General features: G+C 38.0%; 2 protein-coding genes and 1 long non-coding RNA gene across 3 annotated transcripts; all 3 read left to right on the top strand.

Annotated features, from left to right (window-relative positions):
- The first annotated feature begins 501 nt into the window (after window positions 1–501).
- On the top strand, window positions 502–1,801 carry LOC120739169. Its single transcript, XR_005697130.1, has 3 exons — window positions 502–581; window positions 691–722; window positions 1,543–1,801. It is a non-coding gene; the product is annotated as an uncharacterized LOC120739169 (long non-coding RNA).
- Window positions 1,802–5,723: 3,922 nt separating this feature from the next.
- On the top strand, window positions 5,724–8,378 carry LOC120739167. Its single transcript, XM_040040865.1, has 6 exons — window positions 5,724–6,032; window positions 6,222–6,566; window positions 6,658–6,693; window positions 6,815–6,922; window positions 7,004–7,026; window positions 8,142–8,378. Exons 1-6 carry the CDS (start codon window positions 5,987–5,989, stop codon window positions 8,262–8,264), a joined length of 681 nt encoding a protein of 226 aa, XP_039896799.1. The 5' UTR covers window positions 5,724–5,986; the 3' UTR covers window positions 8,265–8,378.
- A 1,464-nt stretch (window positions 8,379–9,842) lies between these two features.
- LOC120739161 lies at window positions 9,843–13,734 on the top strand. Its single transcript, XM_040040859.1, has 6 exons — window positions 9,843–10,112; window positions 10,246–10,590; window positions 10,751–10,807; window positions 11,721–11,816; window positions 11,907–11,941; window positions 13,022–13,734. Exons 1-6 carry the CDS (start codon window positions 10,067–10,069, stop codon window positions 13,142–13,144), a joined length of 702 nt encoding a protein of 233 aa, XP_039896793.1. The 5' UTR covers window positions 9,843–10,066; the 3' UTR covers window positions 13,145–13,734.
- Window positions 13,735–17,412: the final 3,678 nt, after the last annotated feature.

Genomic DNA, 17,412 nt, shown 5'->3' with positions numbered 1-17,412 from the left:
GGAACCCAAGTGGGGTACCCACATGGTACCCATCCACCCCGAGCAAATCCCAGGTGAGGCCCATATGTGCATGTTGGCTGGGTCCTTTCCACCTCAAGATCTTTGCCTTGGCAACCAACAGAAGTCCTTTACAGTTTCCTTAGTGTACAGCCTCACATACAAATCATCATTTGCCTTTTTGCATCATCTTATGTTCCTCCCTCCTTGTGTATGTCATCACCACAGCTTTTTTTTTATCCCTTTGAAAAATCCACTGCTATCTGGCAGTCTGCATTTCTTTCCTTATCATTACCCAACACCTTCTCACCCCCCCCCCCCCCCCCCCCCCACACACACACACACACACCTCCCCCACCCCCACCGTTCTGTTCACCTGTCCATGTAACTCCATAGTTCCTCTGTCTCTTCCTATTGACATCCATCTTTTGGGCCAGGCACACTGAAAGCACCCATTCAACTTCCAGCTTCAAACTCATATACCTTTTGTCACCTCCACACCTCCATCATCCTGGCTGGTCTGACTGGTTTACTCACTATGGTGGTCACTGTTCTGGTTTTATAAGTCAGGAAACCTCAAACAGGTAAATGTGGCTATAATTTGTTTCACCTACTCTTATAAGCTGGTCAACAAGTCCTAAAAAAGTACTGTGTTGGTAATAAACTAATCACACTTTTATATTTGGCATTTAGCTCTACAACAGCAGCCAGAGCAAAGCGGTGAGGTAAATCATTCTTTATTGCAATTTTAAAAGGTTTACGATTTAACAGGAGGATTAAATGTGTGATTAATCTAAGAGAAACCTCGGCCTTCAAGTAAGGAAGAAAATCTCTCCCCTTATTCGGGAAAAATGTAAAAGCAGAGTTTCTGTCAAAGGTTACAAGCACCACATTGTCACTAAATCTTTTTCAGACATCATTCATTGCAACATATTTTCATGTTACACATGCAGCAGTTTCTTGCTAACATCACAGAAACAAAGTAGGTCCAAATGATATTCATTGAATTTATGCATCAATTGAGTGATTACATGATTATGTAATGCATATAGTCCGTTTTACACTGCTGGTATCGCAGTGACACCAATCAGACTGATTAATCTATTTATCACAGAGAATATTGAATTAATGAAATTAATTTGACTTTGACTGAATTTGAATTTGAATTTGACTGATCTGGGCACAGACTATTATATGTTTCTGCATTGTCTTCATTAGACTGTAATACAGTCACACTGAGTAACCTCATGTACCATGGTTAAACTTTTGCAGCTCGAATGTGAGGTTTGATTCCCCTGCCCGGCTGGGCCACTTCTACATAATGAAAGCCTGGTCAGGTTCTACCTAGCCTTTTGACCACTGACACCTGTGGTAGATTTCAGATGCTTTCTAAATCACAAGCATCTGAAATCTAACATCAACTGGTTCTCACCCTACTTTTTTGAAGCCTCTCTCATATGCTATCAGACTGACACAGTCAAGAATAGTGAAAGTACTGACTCTGTGTTTTTTTTGGTCTGTGACTATAAATGTTTTCACCTACAGAATGTGGACTCCGTTTACCTGAACTCAGCAGCGTTGAGACTCCACCCACAAACACCTAGAAGCAGAAGGCCTGCAATAGAGACACAAGTGGAAACTCATGTTGTTTATGCTGCCAGTGCATAGAGCTGATTCTCTGTGTTCATGATGGGAAAACGTGTTTAGTGGTTAAGTCTTTATAACCCTTGACTAAACATTTTTATGTCTGTTTTTCAGCCTTAATTTGTCTTCATATCAAATAAAATATGGGCATATAAAGTTACTCATAGGGAGAGTCAGGTCGTCTTCAGGGGGAAGGAGGCATGAGCGAGATACTGATCACTTCACAGGAAGAGACTTCACAGTGTGGTCTGAGTGCTGAACTCACAAGGCCTGTACAGTCAGTAATGGTTCACAGCAAAGTTTAAGAAACGGCATTGAAGCTTGAGCTAGATAACGTCAGGCTTTGTACTTTAACAGACTTTAGAAAAATACTCCAAGACAGTAATATGTTTTATAATGAAATGTAATTGAAAATTTATTTTTTGATCCTGCAAACTTTGATGAAAAGCAGTGTAAGAGTCACGAATAAAATCTGTGGAACAGTAAGGATTTGCTGATTTTAAGACTACAGATGATCAAGAAACAAAGAAAATCAACAGTTTTCTCTTTGCTGATGGAAATGATGAAACCACAGATTTAATACAACATTACTACCACATAAGTGGTACTAAATGGACGCCATCTAAATTTATTTTAACTTTGTAAATGTTAATTGCACCTCTATCACACCCTGACACAGTCAGTGTGTATATGGGCAGCTTTCTTGCTTGACCACGTTCTTGTGCACATTCTGGGGTGCAACAAATCTCATGCATCCCCCCCTGTTATTTTCCACTGCGGTGACAGCACTGTGTATCAGATGAACTGAAAACCACACAGACACTAGCCTTTAAAACCACACGCAACAAATGCTTTGCTGTTTTCACAGAAATGCGTTGCTTTCGTTCTCCTTTTTTTGCCTGCAACAGAGGAATGAACAAAGGTGTGACTTTAACCACGAGCTGGTTTCACTGTTTTCAAATGGATTCACTGATAGAGTTTTAGAGATTAAAAACAACTTCATAACATAAAACGTGAGTGAGGGGCAGTACTCTTCGTCACAGTACATTATTAGTGCCAGACTAGCTTGAGGTGACAGACACACAACTGAAATAACAACTCAGGTTCTCCGAACACATGTTGTGACCCTAACTGCACTATACTGGTCTACTGTGGGAGGTGCCTGTGTGGGGGTGTGGCATCCCCATCTTAGGTACCGCCCTTTATTGTGTGGAACCTATGACTCCATTTAGCAGTGAGCTCTGTTAGTTAAGCTATAGATGGACATTATTATTGTAATGTACAATCCATAGAAAAAGACAGCAATAAATACACAACAAGCTATAAAATCAGTAAAGACAATAAATTAACATATACAACTTCTGCTGTTCACAGTAAGACACAGCTATGAGGCAAACTTAAAAAGCTGATGAACTGACTTTTGAATTATTATTCACAAGTAGGAGTTTTTGAAAATAACTTCATAAGGCAGCCAGTGTAACATTGCCAACAATGTTTTTGTCTACCAGTCAGGAGATGGTGCAGCAACATCAGCTCCAATCCTGATAATGCCTTGCCCAAGCCAACATATATACAAAAGCAGCAGTTTCCAGTTTGCATGTTATTAAAGCATAGATACCTTTTTTTCAATGTTATTCACTTCAATTCAATTTCTTTTAGATGATCACGAGAATTGACATCTAACCTGTGGGACACACTGACAATACTCAACATCAACCCTTTTCAAACTCATGATCCTGTCTGACACTCTCCACAACACTAGTCACATATTCTTCCTTAAAGATTACCATTACTCCATTTCTCTTTATATCTAGGCTGTAGAACAGATTGAACCCACCTCCAGTGTTCCTGGCCTTACTTCACACCTGGTCTCATGCACACACAGCTTACTGATGGGTGGCTGTAGCTCAGGAGGCAGAGCAGATCATCTACTGATTGATAGGTTGGTAGTTCAATCCCTGGCTCCCCCTAGTCTTCATGCCAAATATCCTTGGGCAAGAGCATAACCATAAGTTGCTCTAAGTGTGAATGTTAGTTAGTAAGCACTTAAAAATCATAGAGGTGTGGTGTATTAAGCACTTTGAGTACTCCAGGAGAGTAGACAAGTTCTTCTCGGCCCGTTTCTCTTCCTTCTCATCATTACATCAGCTGGATCTCTCCTTTTACCGGTCATAGGCCCTACATTTAAATCAGAATCAGAATACTTTATTGATCCCTAGGGGAAATTATGCTGGTTACGATGCTCCAGTACAAACAGTAATAAAAAAAAAAAGCAATACAAGAAGTAAGAAATAGCACAATATATACAATATATGCATATACAATATATGCATATATATATATATATATATATATATATATATATATATATATATATATATATATATATATATATATAAGTCACTTACTAATAAATATCTGAATAAGAAAGAAGAGCATGTGCAAAAAAGGTGTAGCTATTGCAGTGCATGTTAGATGGATGAGTTGTACATGGAGATGGCCACAGGAAGGAATGATTTCCTGTGTCGTTCAGTGGTGTTTTTTGGTAATCTTAGCCTCTCACTGAACGTGCTCCTGTGGCTAGCCAGCACGTCATGGAGTGGGTGGAAGGAATTATCCAACATTGTCTTTATCCTGGATGACATTCGCCTCTCCATCACCACCCTAAGAGAGTCCAGCAGATGTTGAAGGACCTCAGCCGCCTCAGAAAATAGAGTTGGCCCTGGCCTTTCCTGTAAAGTGCTGTGGTGTTTTTAGCCCAGTCCAGTTTATTGTCAATGTATACTCCGAGGTATTTATAGTCATCTACAATGTCAACATTGACCCCCTGGATTGAAACAGGGATCAGGCATTAAACTCTTACTCTCACCTCCACACTCCTGCCTTTTCTTCTCTCCCACTGCCTCCTAGCAGGACACCCCCCTTTCTTCTTCTTTTGTCTTTGGGCAACTGTAGCACAGTTTCCACTTGCAGCCTGTTGGCCAACAGCACTAGAGATGGTTATTGTTGTCAACTTAGACCCAAATATCTAATACTGAAATTTCATTCTTGATGAGCTGCAAATATGATTTGGTAAAGCATTCTGACTCAATCCTACCAGTCTGGGCTTGGAAATGCCAGTAGGAGTAGGAGTAGGCTGGTTCTTGCCCTTTGTAAGAGCTGTGAGTGATTTTTTTTTGTTAGTAACTCAATTATTTGAATTATTTTAGGGCTTTAACTCGAAGTTGGTGTTCTTTTAATTGTCAGTCAGCATATTTACATGTCTACATTCCAACATGTCTTCATGCAGCATGCTTACCGAGCTTCAGAATATTAGCCGATGAACTTAGAACTCCAGCCACTCTTTTAAATGCAGTAACATCCAGCTAGAATTAAAACAACATGACTGTGACCAAAATCTTTTACTGAGTCCAGAAACTAGTGGTAACCATTGGTGACAACACAATGGTGACATGTACATGCAGTCAATTTTTAGTAATCATGGGTCTGACCACACACATCTTTAAATTCACGCTTTGATTTTCATCTCAGTTAAACATTTATAGACCATGAAAGTGTGCATAAAATAATTAAGTTTATAAAGAGCATTGTGCCACTTTCAACCAGTAATTCAGAATAAAGACCTTCCTATATATAACATTTATAACCATTAAATAGAAAGATCAAAAACGTATCTATTGCTGTTTGTTGTTACATAAACAAGTAAATGTAACTATAACTCAAGTTTCCACACCAGCGTTACATGCAATCAGAAAAGGAGTTTAAAAAGTCTGAAAAAGAAGCTGAATTTCATACAGAAATCTAAAAATTTTAGATGGTGTCATGTCAGGAATGAGCACAAGAATCAACAAGAAAACAGTAAGACTTTAAACAATTTTACAACTTTAGGATACAAAGTTACTTCCTTATCTCATCTCTATGATCAAATCTAAATGGCATCCTTGGATAACTGCCAAGAAGGGGGCAGACCTCTGTAAACCCCCCCTTTCCTTTCTTTTATGTGTCACACCAGACTTTTAGGGAGTAAAATAGAATATTTGCTCAAAAGTCCAAGCGTTTTTGAGGAAGCTCATTGATAAGTGACTCATTGTTTGACTCTGTTTAATATGTTCTGAAATGGATGTAACATGGTATTATAAGTCTGTGAGTCTCAAAGCTCAGAAATCATAAGTGAAAAATTTTCAGTTATCTCATAGTGAATAAAGCTAAAATATCTACAAATGCATTGCATTGCTTTGGCAGGTCATTGGCAAGATGACAAACTAAATCACCCCGCCCCTCTAAACCCCTTTATAAGAGCTGCGTGGTTCACTAACTGTCCGAGCAGTGAAGGATTAAACACACAATGAGGAGCTTCGTCTTGATAACAGCTTTGATTTTCTGCAGCCTCAGTAAGTACTGGCACCTCACTACTCTCACCTTAAAATAAGTAATGGAACGAGGAGCCCAACAGATTTTAAATTTGAGTTTAGAAAGCAGTGACGTAATTAAATCAAATGAAAAGTTGTTGCCCTGTTACAGCGTCTGTTGTACCGTACACTTTGAGTTGAATCTCATTTTGTCTTTGTTGTTTGATTCAGGATGGATCTTTGTCTCAGGCTCTGAGGTTCACACTGTGACGGTCCAGCCTGGTGAAGACGTCACACTGCAGTGCTCCAACATTTCCACAAGTCAAACACATACAGAGTGGTTCAGAGTGATCAATGCGACTAAAACGAGCTGTATCTCCTCTATGTTTGGGTCTCATGGCCAAGCTTCTTTCTGTGATGGATTTCAAAGGGGAAAATTCAATATGAGTTCCAATGTCACTTCTGTCTTTCTTAAAATCACACAAGTGGGTTTATCAGATGTTGGGCTGTATTTCTGTGGATTTTACATGGATGTGCATATTATTATTTCCAATGCAGTAGAGTTAAGATTTGAAGGTAAGCTTTCCTTAGTAGCACAACAACATGATGAGACTTTAAATAAGAATTGGAAGTCACAAAGTATTATAATACCCATGTTTCTTTACAGGTGGTGAAATGAAGGATGAAGAATTTAAGACTGAAGGTAAGATTATTTTTCTGTCTCTAAAAAATGTGATTTTTATTGGGATCATAGTTATTTCACTATTGTCAGTATTATACCTGAAGTACACAGCCTGAAATGTTTCAGTGTAATTTTTTTGCAGAGTCTGAGAGAATGATACACCCAATGAACATCATCCCAGGTGGTCTGACTGGTTTACTCATTATACTGGTCATCATTCTGGTTTTAAAAATCAAAACACCTCAGACAGGTAAAGTTGCTTTTAAAAGACAATTTCTATGGTTGGTAAAAATAAACTAAACACACTTTTATATTTTCAATTTAACTCCAGATCCCCAACCAGGAAACATCAAGGTAAATGTGTTTTTACTCACACTGTGTAAATTGCATGTCATGACTGAAAAGATTAATTTAACTTTGTATGTCTGTGAAGGTTCTCAGTCATCCAGGTCATCGTAGTCTAAGGAGCTTGGAAAGAAAAGCGTCTGGACTTGTTTAAGTTGCTTGAAGACGAACCTCTATTTGTCCCCCCAAAAAGGGACAAATAGAGGATCGTCTCCAAGCAAGTAATTGGCTCAAGTAATTAGAGTAACATCAGGGGGTCCTTTGTCCCTCTTTGGGGGGACAAATAGAGGTTCGTTTAAATCTGGGACTCTCCACCATTTGACCTTAGAACTGAAGAAGCTTCTCGGATAAGAGGTGAAACGTCTTCAGGCAACTTAAACAAGTCCAGATGCTTTTCTTTCCAAGCTCCTTAGACCATTTAACCTTTTAATTATTCTGTGAATTATATCAGCCTGAACATGTTTTTCAGGCAAGCAATCAATGTTGTCCTATCATTTCATTCATTTAGCTCAGCTGAAAAGTACGTGGATAATCAAAACATGCATGCACGGAAAAGACTCAGTGATAATATAAAAATAATAGCTGAATTTGAAAAAGTATAATTTAGGGTGGCCGTAGCTCAGGAGAAGGCCATCTACTAGCAAGAATGTTGGTAGTTTGATGCCCGGCTTTCCCAGTGTGCATGCCAAGTATCGCAAGTTGCACTCTAGTGTGTTCAATGGAGTGTTACATAGAAAGGCAGAAAAAAAGTGCTAGTGTGAATGACGCAAATTGTTTAAAATGCTCAGTAGAAAAGTACATAAAGCCTTCAAATTAAATGGTAAATGGCCTGTATTTATATAGCGCTTTACTAGTCCCTAAGGACCCCAAAGCGCTTTACATATCCAGTCATCCACCCATTCACACACACATTCACACACTGGTGATGGCAGCTACATTGTAGCCACAGCCGCCCTGGGGCGCACTGACAAATTAAAACAGTATTTAAACCCATTATTTGGAATCCAAGTGTCATTATTCATCTTGTTTTCATATTTTACTTTAAAACTCTTAAAATGTTACTTTAAATGAAATCTTTCGTCATGTAACCCACAAATCCACTACTACAATATTTTGATTTTCAGAATAAGAGCTCAGATGACCTGAACTACGCAGCTATGAGTTTCCAGACAAAACTCAAAAGAAGTTGCAGGCCTGCCACACACAGAGAACTGGAGTCTCATGTTGTGTATGCTGCCACACGGTAGACAAGGAGGTGGAGCTCATATTTTAGGATAATAACCCACTGATGTAGTTTTGTGTATGTGTTGTGGATGATGTGGCAAAACGTACTAACAAAAATAAAAATAACAAAATTTGCATTGAAGTTGTCTTTGTATCTTTACTTTTGTGCCTCTGTCTTTTTTATTGTGCATCTTTTCTTTAAAGTGTGTTGATGATGGAAAAGTTATTGATCTGACGCTGAATATGAACTTTTCTTATGAGGAATGTCTCATTGTCTGTTCTGGGAGGAGAGGAATAGACATGCTGATATATTTTTTGACACGAGTCCTTGGAAAATAAAAACATTTTTTCCAACTTTTCATCCATTGCTTTATTTCTCTTTGTCTACCTTTTGTGTGAGAAAAAACATGTATTAAAGTGTAAATATAGAGGAGAAGTCAGAAATGACACTGATGACTGTGAAAACGTCTCATAGGGAGAGTCTAAATGTCTGCTGTGGAAGGAGTCAGGTAGTAAGGAAGAGACAGTACAGTGTGATCTGAGCAGAACTGCGTTGAAAATCTAAAGTTGGAGTTTCTTAAACAGCATAAAAGCAACAGAATTATGATCTATTTAAACCAGCTGCTGTGTTTCCACATCTTAATTGTGTAACAATACAATAGGTCAGTGCCTTGAGGTATGAGCAAAGAATACTATTTCCCTCCATCAGTCGCATCTGGCATTGTCAATCACTTCACAGACCATTACATTGCACAAGCTTTTTAAAATTCACACAAACGTGATGTCTTTTTTGTTAAAAAATAAACAGCAAGAACAGATTTTGCTAAAGCATGAACACGTTCCTACTTTTAAGAATAATTTACTAATTTTTTTCTCTGACATCATGAACCTGAGTCTTGTCTCGTTGTCAGTAGTAGATTATTTGACATGTTGGTTATTTATTTGTGAGAAAAATAAGCTACTGGGAGGTCTACTTTTTGAGCATGCTCAAGAGCACCGTACGTGTCCCTACAACACTGACATCAACTGTCAATGGAACCGAGCATTGGGAGCAAAAGGAGGAGGAACTTTGACCTCTCAAAATCATGCTGGTATGGATGCTGGTAAGTTCAATTTGGAATTCAGGAAATGAGTTTATTTGTGGATAGCTGGTTATGCTTAGCTGTTTCAGTCTGAATTACAGCTGAGTCTAGGTATTGAAGTTGACTCAGTATTGGCTAGACGGGAGCGATATAATTCCAGCATGTTTTGTGTGTTTCTTGTGAGGATTGCTGATAACATGGTTAGTTTCAGCCTGCTGTCTGAGGACTTTGTATAGGCAAGTCTAGCAGAGTTGTAGGTGTACCAGATAATACCAATAAGGCAAGAACCTTGTCAGCTGTTGGAAACTCTTGTTTAATCACAAAATGATGCAGATGTTCAAAAAAGAAGAAGTTCAAAGAAACAAATACATTTGAGGTTTTTTAAAGTTTTCTCAAAAAACTTTAATCTTTCCAAGATTGCAGTTTTGTTCTGCATAATCTGAGATTCTCTGAGCCCATTAAAATATCAGTAAAGACCACCTTACTGTTACTGTAAATTGAGTAATAAAAATCATCTGTCTGCTTTCCTGTTTAGTGTCGCAGGTAACTACAACTAGATCTCAGGTTTCACATGCACCACACAGCTGGAAGACCCTAAAAAGAACCTGTTGAACGAGGGACAAAAGTGAAAAGGTTTGCAGGTCATTGGTGGGATGAAGAAGAAAAGAAACACTCCGCCCCTCTGAACCCTTTTATAAGAGCTGTGTGTTAGAAACTATCAAAGCAGTGACAGGATTAAATGCATGATGAAGAGCTTTGTCTTGATAACAACTTTGTTTCTCTGCCTTGGTAAGTATTGGCTTCTTGTTACCTTGTAAATTGTTAAACGATTGTCATTAAACAGAACTAATTGACAATTGTCCAGTCACAATAACGTTAACACCGTAGAGACAGAAATAAATTTTGTGCTCTTTCATTTCAGGCGGGATCTCTGTCTCAGGTTCTGAGTTTCAGACTGTGGAGGTCCAGCACGGGGACGAGGTCACACTGCAGTGTTCCAACATTTCCTCCTATCCAACGCAGACAGACTGGTTCAGAGTGGTCAATAAAACTAAGCCCAGCTGTGTTTCTTCTATGTATGGATCTGACAGCGAAGCGTCATTCTGTCATGGATTTAGAAACAGAAATTTTAATATGAGTTCCAACGTCTCTTTTGTCTTCCTTCAAATCAAACGAGTGGATTTATCTGATGCCGGGCTGTATTTCTGTGGATTTTACATCAGTGGGCACACAGTCATTTCTAATGCAGTCGAGTTAAGAATTCAAGGTAAGATTGGAGTTAATGATCTATTTATATGTTCCTATGTGTTTGTGTAATGTTTAGCTTTTGTCATCAATTTTATTTTTACAGTACCATGAAATGAGCTGAAAGAGTAACAGAACATTTTTATGCATAAAAATAATTTTATGGCCATGGTTCTTCACAGATACGGATGAAACAAATGATGGAGTGGAATTTAATGATCAAGTGAATGGAGTGGAAAGTAAGCATCTTTTCCTTTCTCTTAAAAGTTAGTTTTAGGTTTTTAATTATATTAACATTTGAAATGAGTTCCAGGGTAACTTTGGTTTTTTTTTTCTTTCCTTCATTTCATGTACATGGATTGCCTGTGTTTCTGCCTGTGTTTCTTTGAACTTTACATAAATAAGCATCTAATCATCGCTAATAACATTGTTAATCAACATTATAAGATGATACACAATAACAGAGCTTTAATAAACTTCAGTTTATAGGTTTAAGTGTTTTGACAGAGAAATTAATGTGCTTTAAAATTATTTGTAACAATTCGAAAGGGAGCCAGCAGAAGTCCCTGTGGAGTATCAGCTGTCTGCTGAAAGCAGAAGAGGCCCAAGAGAGTGGTCTTAAATTTCAGTTTACATTAATTTTAATTTTGCTATATTTATAATAGTCATAATATAAAGTAAAATTACATTTGTGGTTGCTTTACAGTCAGAGTGACTTTGATTTTGGTCATTATTTACAGTTTTTTTTAAATTAAAGACATAAACAAAAATAATACATATTAATGGAAGTTTTCACATATAGCATTCAGTGTACTCAGTATGAATATTCATAACCATAGCCATTACTAATAATAATAAATCATGAACTAAACAAATAAACCCAAGTGTTCTAAATATAATAATAACGTTTGTTTTACCAGTTTCAGTTTGGACTAATAAATAACCACACCAGTTTTGATATTTTGATTATATTAAAACTATCTAATCTATTTTTTTAAAGGCATTTCCTGTTTTATTTTTCAGAGTATGGATTTGTATTTAAGTTAGTAAATGTGACTTTTTGCATGAAAGCACATTAAAAAGTATTTTGCAAATACACGTTATTGCATTTTAACAACATATTTTATCAGTCAGTGCTGTTTGCTGTTGCAGAGTCCAGCCTTGTGCCTGTGGTGTTTGCTACACTGGCTGTTTTCTTTGTGATGGCTGTCGTTGGTTTGGCTGTTAAGATTGTGCCGCTTTTTTCAGGTACATACAACAAGGGATTTATTAAGAGTTATTACATGTGATACAATGACTTTTAACACTCAAAATGTACCTTTTTATATTATCTTTCAGCAGTGGGCAAAGAACAGCATACTCCCAGGAACAAGGTGACGCTTTAAAAAAAAATGCAAATTACATTTACTAAAAAAGCTTAGAATACATCACTTGTGATTATGATGCTGTGTAATAAATAATAATAATCTCTTCAAAGTCTTCAAATATCCCAGGGAAGATACTAAGGTCAGTGCAGAGCAGCATTGACGATGTTGGAGAAGGTGATCCAAACAGCATATTGAGTGTGAATGGGCTGGAAGTTATCATTATCATGGCTCTTTGTACCATGCTGGAGCACTATGGTGCTTGGAAACTTCTTGCTTGAAATCTCTTACATGTTTTATTTTGTTCAGTTTTAGTTATATAGCAGCAAATCAAAACAATGGTCACCTCAAATTAGGTTGCAAATTAGGTGCAACTTTTTCACTAAATGAAAAAGTTGCACTTTTGAGATACATTTATTTCACACGTCCAGCTTATTGCATTGCTCCTTGTTGACCACGAAAGGACGCTCTGTTGTAAAGTTACAACAATTGTATATATCATATAGTCATAAATTCACTTAATGAAGTGTTTGAATCCAGTGGCTGGGCTCTATGTATGAAAGGAAAGCCTAGCCAGATCTTGTCCAGTGATAACTGGGATAGATTCCAGGTGCTCTACAACCCCGAATAGGATAAGGGCTGGAAAAGAATTGAAGAAAAGATCTCTTATCTTATTTTTATGTTACATTTCTTCTGTTCTGAAGATATCTACCAACCACTAAGAAGCAGGTAGCCCTGGGTCCATTTTGTGAAGAAAATATTGTACCTCAAACACCAAATTTAGTGTGAGTGGACACAAAGTCTGAATTAGAAACCTGGTGTTATTGTAAAACAAAGTTGATAGTCCCAATCCCTATTATCTTTATCTGAAGGTTTCAAATGAATGTAATGAATGAATGCCACACTTATTTGGTAGTGTATCACTCAGAGGTACATTTAAAACAAAAATCATTTGGCTCTCTTTCTGTCTTTTTTGGAGTCTAGCCTAGAATAATCTAGCATATGCTATCAGACTGTCACAGTCAAGGATAGTGAAAGTACTGAGTCTGTGGTTGTTTTGCTATGTGACTGTAAATTTTTCACCTACAGAATGTGGACTCTGTTGACCTGAACTCTGCAGCGTTGAGACTCCACCCACAAACACCAAGAAGCAGAAGGCCTGCAAAAGAGACACGAGTGGAAACTCATGTTGTTTATGCTGCCAGTGCATAGAGCTGATTCTCTGTGTTCATGATGAGAAAGCATGCTTAGTGGTTAAGTTTTTTTTTTAACCCTGTACTAAGCATTTATGTGTCTTTTTTTTTCTGCCTTAATTTGTCTTCATCTCAATAAAATGAGGGTACACAAAGTTACTCATAGGGGAGTCAGGCGGTCTTTGGGGGAGGCATGAGTGAGATACTGATCACTTCACAGGAAGAGACTTCACACTGTGGTCTGAGCACAGCTGAACTCACAAGGCCTCTACAGCTGGTGAAATTTGACTTTCTGCTTTTTACTAGTTCGCATCGGCCTTTGTACGTGTAGACAGTTAAGGAAAAAGACTTTTCATTCATCACAAATATCAAATAACTGTTGATTTCAACACCAAGAATAATGCTACATTAAAAAGAACGCTGTTGTTTCATTCTTGATGTAAATGATAAAACAATAAATTCTGTGGCAACATCAGTGTTTTTGCTAGAATTATTTTGTGTGGGTATATCCCTTCATATGTTTTTAGATGTGTTCTCTAACTAGATATGTTGAAATTGTTATTTTTTTGTATACTGACAAAAGGGGCAAATAAAGACACAGCCAGTGTTTATATGGGCAGCTTTCTTCCCTGACCATGGTCTATGTGCAAAGCTTGGCAAGTTTTATGCACCTCCCCCTGTCTTTTTCCACTGCAGTGGCTCTGTGTATAAGCCAAATAAAAAGCCACAGAAGGACTAGCCTTTAAAACCACAAACAACACATCCTGTACTATTTGCACACAATTGTTTTTTTCTACATTTTTTAACAGCCTGTTTTTTAACTGGTAGGTTCCTTTGTCAAAAACTACAAAGTACCAAAGTGGCAGAAAGGCAACTCAAATTACCACTCGTGTTGTCTGAATGCATGTTGTAAAACTAACTCCCCTACTATATAGCAATGTGTCATTTGTGAATGATCAGCTCTAAGAGCTCATCTGGATAATCACACGCAAATACATACTAGCATCGTACCATAAAGTGGAAGAAGGAAGTGGGGCAGATGCTGGAGTGGAGGTCATTTCCCTTTCATATTAGATATTCTGTTAGATCTGAAGAGTCAGCATGTCTACCCCTTACATGTATGGGTGCCCAAATCTTGGACTGATGATGGTGAAATCGATCATTATTTTCTGGTTGTTCACCATAACTCCAGTTGCAAGACTCTCTTTGGGTTCAAAACACAGATGACTGGCAAAGGAGTGAACTCTTGGTTGTTGGTTATACTGGGCTGACAGATACTTGGTTCTTTGCGAGCTTTTACTGTTGCCTCGATGGCAGTGGCTGCCCAATTGCGGAGTCTGCAGATCCTTATTGAGTACTGATTGTTGCCACATACACTCTTGCACTTGTTCTGTTGGGTTGATTTGCTGCATGTTGCCCAGCTGGGGCTGTTTTGGATGTTCACTTTCTTGTGCAGAAATTTCCCAAGCTTGAGCCTCAGCTAATGCAGCTGCAGCTGCTTTCTGTGATTTGAGTATGTGTAGAGTCACATCCAGATCTGTTTTCCTTTTAAGCTGTTCATCCTGTTTCAGGATGTTATCTTTCTGCTTGTGTAGCAGATTTCAAATGGTAGACTGCCTTGTGATGAAAAACAGGGACTAGTTGCAAAATATGGCTTTATTTTACAAAAGACAAAATGCAGCAGTAAAATCAGTGGACACACACAGCAGCAGGCGCCTCTTCATCCCACTGTGGGCCACAGTATATAAAAACATACAAATATCAAACAATGGTGTGGTTTCTCTCAACAGCAAAATCAAAATCAAATGTAATAGTGGGTTAAGTTGAGACAAATATGAAGCAAAGGATACTCAAAAATAAACTACTGATAATCACTTTTAATATTTAAACCCCCATTAAAACACATAAATAGGTGGTATAATAGATATAAGGCTGTTGGTTACTATTTTCGTCGTTCAAAGAAATCAAAAGCACTTTGGGGATATTTAGCCCTCAGAACTAATGCTTAATAAAACAAAATACACCAAATTTAAACTTATAATTTAGTACAGGGAGAGGAGGAAATGTGCCTTACCTGCGTGAAGTCCATACGACTCCGGCTGGGAGCCCCCACAAATGCAACATCATTAATGCCCTACTACAACAGTGGCATGTGGAACCTTAGTATTACAAACAAATTACATTTAAATAATACACTCACACACATCTATATCTATCTATCTATATATATATATATTAGGGGTGCAACGATACACAAAATTCACGGTTCGGTTCGGTTCGATACTTTGGTGTCAAGGTTCGATATTTTTTCGATACAAAAAAAAAATGTTCATGCCTTTTTAATTTGTCATTTATTAAATTTTCACGGCACATTCCGCACCACATCTCTGTGCGTTCATCATTTGTTTGAAGCCAGCTCACCTCCTGCAACTACTTTTCCGAGAATACGCGCTTCTTTTGTGGTTCGGACTCCTTCTGACATTTCTTTGGAGGTGGAGGAACATCACAGTAATTGCTTAAAGGAGCTTCTTCGACATCTTTAAGAGTTCTAAACAAATGTCTGTCCTCCTCCTGAAAATCTTATGTACGCAAACACGCGTTGCAACTTCATATCTTGTGCGCATTTTTTACTTTGACAGCGAATGCGCACCTGCGGACCACTTATGTGCAGCCCTGGTTATTTAGCTCATCATATTGCAGCCACAGAAATTCTTTTGTCCATGAAACCATAAAGCTGCACTTTCTTTTTGCCTTATAGTCTGATTTGTCATAACTTTTCCGTTTTGTGGTAAGCTTTTCTTTGGCTGTCACTTCTTCACCCTGACCTGTCTTATTTGGCTCAGCAGAACTAAAATATAAGTATATATAAGTATAAATATATACTTATATAAATATAAGTATAAATATATATATATATATATATATATATATATATATATATATATATATATATATATATATTAGGGGTGCAACGATACACAAAATTCACGGTTCGGTTCGGTTCGATACTTTGGTGTCACGGTTCGATATTTTTTCGATACAAAAAAATGTTCATGCATTTTTAATTTGTCATTTATTAAAATTATAAATATATATTTTAACTCAAAAGTACAGTTTTTAAATTTAACCCTAACCCTTGTGCGTGTTTTTTATTTTGACAGCGAATGCGCACCTGCGGACCACTTATGTGCAGCCCTGGTTATTTAGCTCATCATATTGCAGCCACAGAAATTCTTTTGTCCATGAAACCATAAAGCTGCACTTTCTTTTTGCCTTATAGTCTGATTTGTCATAACTTCTCCGTTTTGTGGTAAGCTTTTCTTTGGCTGTCACTTCTTCACCCTGACCTGTCTTATTTGGCTCAGCAGAACTGAAATGCTTTTACACGCTCACTCACATAAGCTCAGCGATTCTCTGCGCGATCAACCTCTCACATGTTTAAGCTTGCTGCGGGAGATTTCACTTGTCATGTTTGCATAGTAAGCTAACGATTAATAAGACGATGTCAGAGGAATTGGTGCACAAATTATCATCACTCACAGATCAGTGCTGTCGCTCTCTATACACAGTTCGCACGATTGCAAAGTGAAAGCAAAAAAACAAGCGCAAATTCAAACGCGACTTCAATATGTCACATATTGACAGTGGCTCACCGATGCCAATGACATAATTACCCAGCTACATTTCTGAAAGAATGCAAAAGCATTGACATATATTTTTCCTACAATAGCCCGACGGGCAGGGCAGAGATAGATTTTGGTAGCCCGACTGAAAAAATCGCTAGCTCCGGGACGTCGGGCTAGCGATATTGCAAGCCCTGTATCTGATTGAGGAATCACTCATCTTTGGAAAAGAGAGTTTATTACAGAGAAATGTCTCTTTCCAAAGTAAAAGCTATACTATCCGCTTCTTCTGGGCTATATTCTCAGCAGCATAAGGAGAATCATGTGCTAACAGCTGTCTAAATGACTCGGCTAAAGTTAGTAGCATGCTTGCTTTTTTTTGTCTGCTTCCACTTGTCTTTGCACTAGGATGATGTCGGCGTAAATGTGCAGTCATATTCGTTGTGTTCCCACTAGTGCTTTCAGGTTAATCTCGTTGAAATGACCTTAACGCCACAACACGGCAAATCTCCGTTAACGAGCTACCGCCGATCGCTCTGTGCATGGGGCTAGACGGCAAACACGGTTAACGAGCTAACTGTGCTAACACACTAGTTCACACCAATGTAATTGAGCATTGCATGGCACATCCAACATACTGTTTTACTTTAGTCCATGACTCGCT

This window comes from Simochromis diagramma, unplaced genomic scaffold (assembly GCF_900408965.1).
Source record: "Simochromis diagramma unplaced genomic scaffold, fSimDia1.1 OVJJ01000317.1, whole genome shotgun sequence".
Taxonomy (NCBI): domain Eukaryota; kingdom Metazoa; phylum Chordata; class Actinopteri; order Cichliformes; family Cichlidae; genus Simochromis; species Simochromis diagramma.
Note: the sequence above shows the minus strand (reverse complement) of the source record. Positions and strands in the feature narration are given on the sequence as shown.

Excerpts from the sequence above, each read along its gene's own strand:
- LOC120739167 (XM_040040865.1), top strand. The coding sequence starts at position 5,987 with ATGAGGAGCTTCGTCTTGATAACAGCTTTGATTTTCTGCAGCCTCA. Across the intron at positions 6,033-6,221 it reads TTTGATTTTCTGCAGCCTCA|GATGGATCTTTGTCTCAGGC; the intron begins GTAAGTACTGGC and ends TGTTTGATTCAG. Across the intron at positions 7,027-8,141 it reads CCCAACCAGGAAACATCAAG|AATAAGAGCTCAGATGACCT; the intron begins GTAAATGTGTTT and ends TTTGATTTTCAG.
- LOC120739161 (XM_040040859.1), top strand. The coding sequence starts at position 10,067 with ATGATGAAGAGCTTTGTCTTGATAACAACTTTGTTTCTCTGCCTTG. Across the intron at positions 10,113-10,245 it reads AACTTTGTTTCTCTGCCTTG|GCGGGATCTCTGTCTCAGGT; the intron begins GTAAGTATTGGC and ends CTTTCATTTCAG. Across the intron at positions 11,817-11,906 it reads GATTGTGCCGCTTTTTTCAG|CAGTGGGCAAAGAACAGCAT; the intron begins GTACATACAACA and ends ATTATCTTTCAG.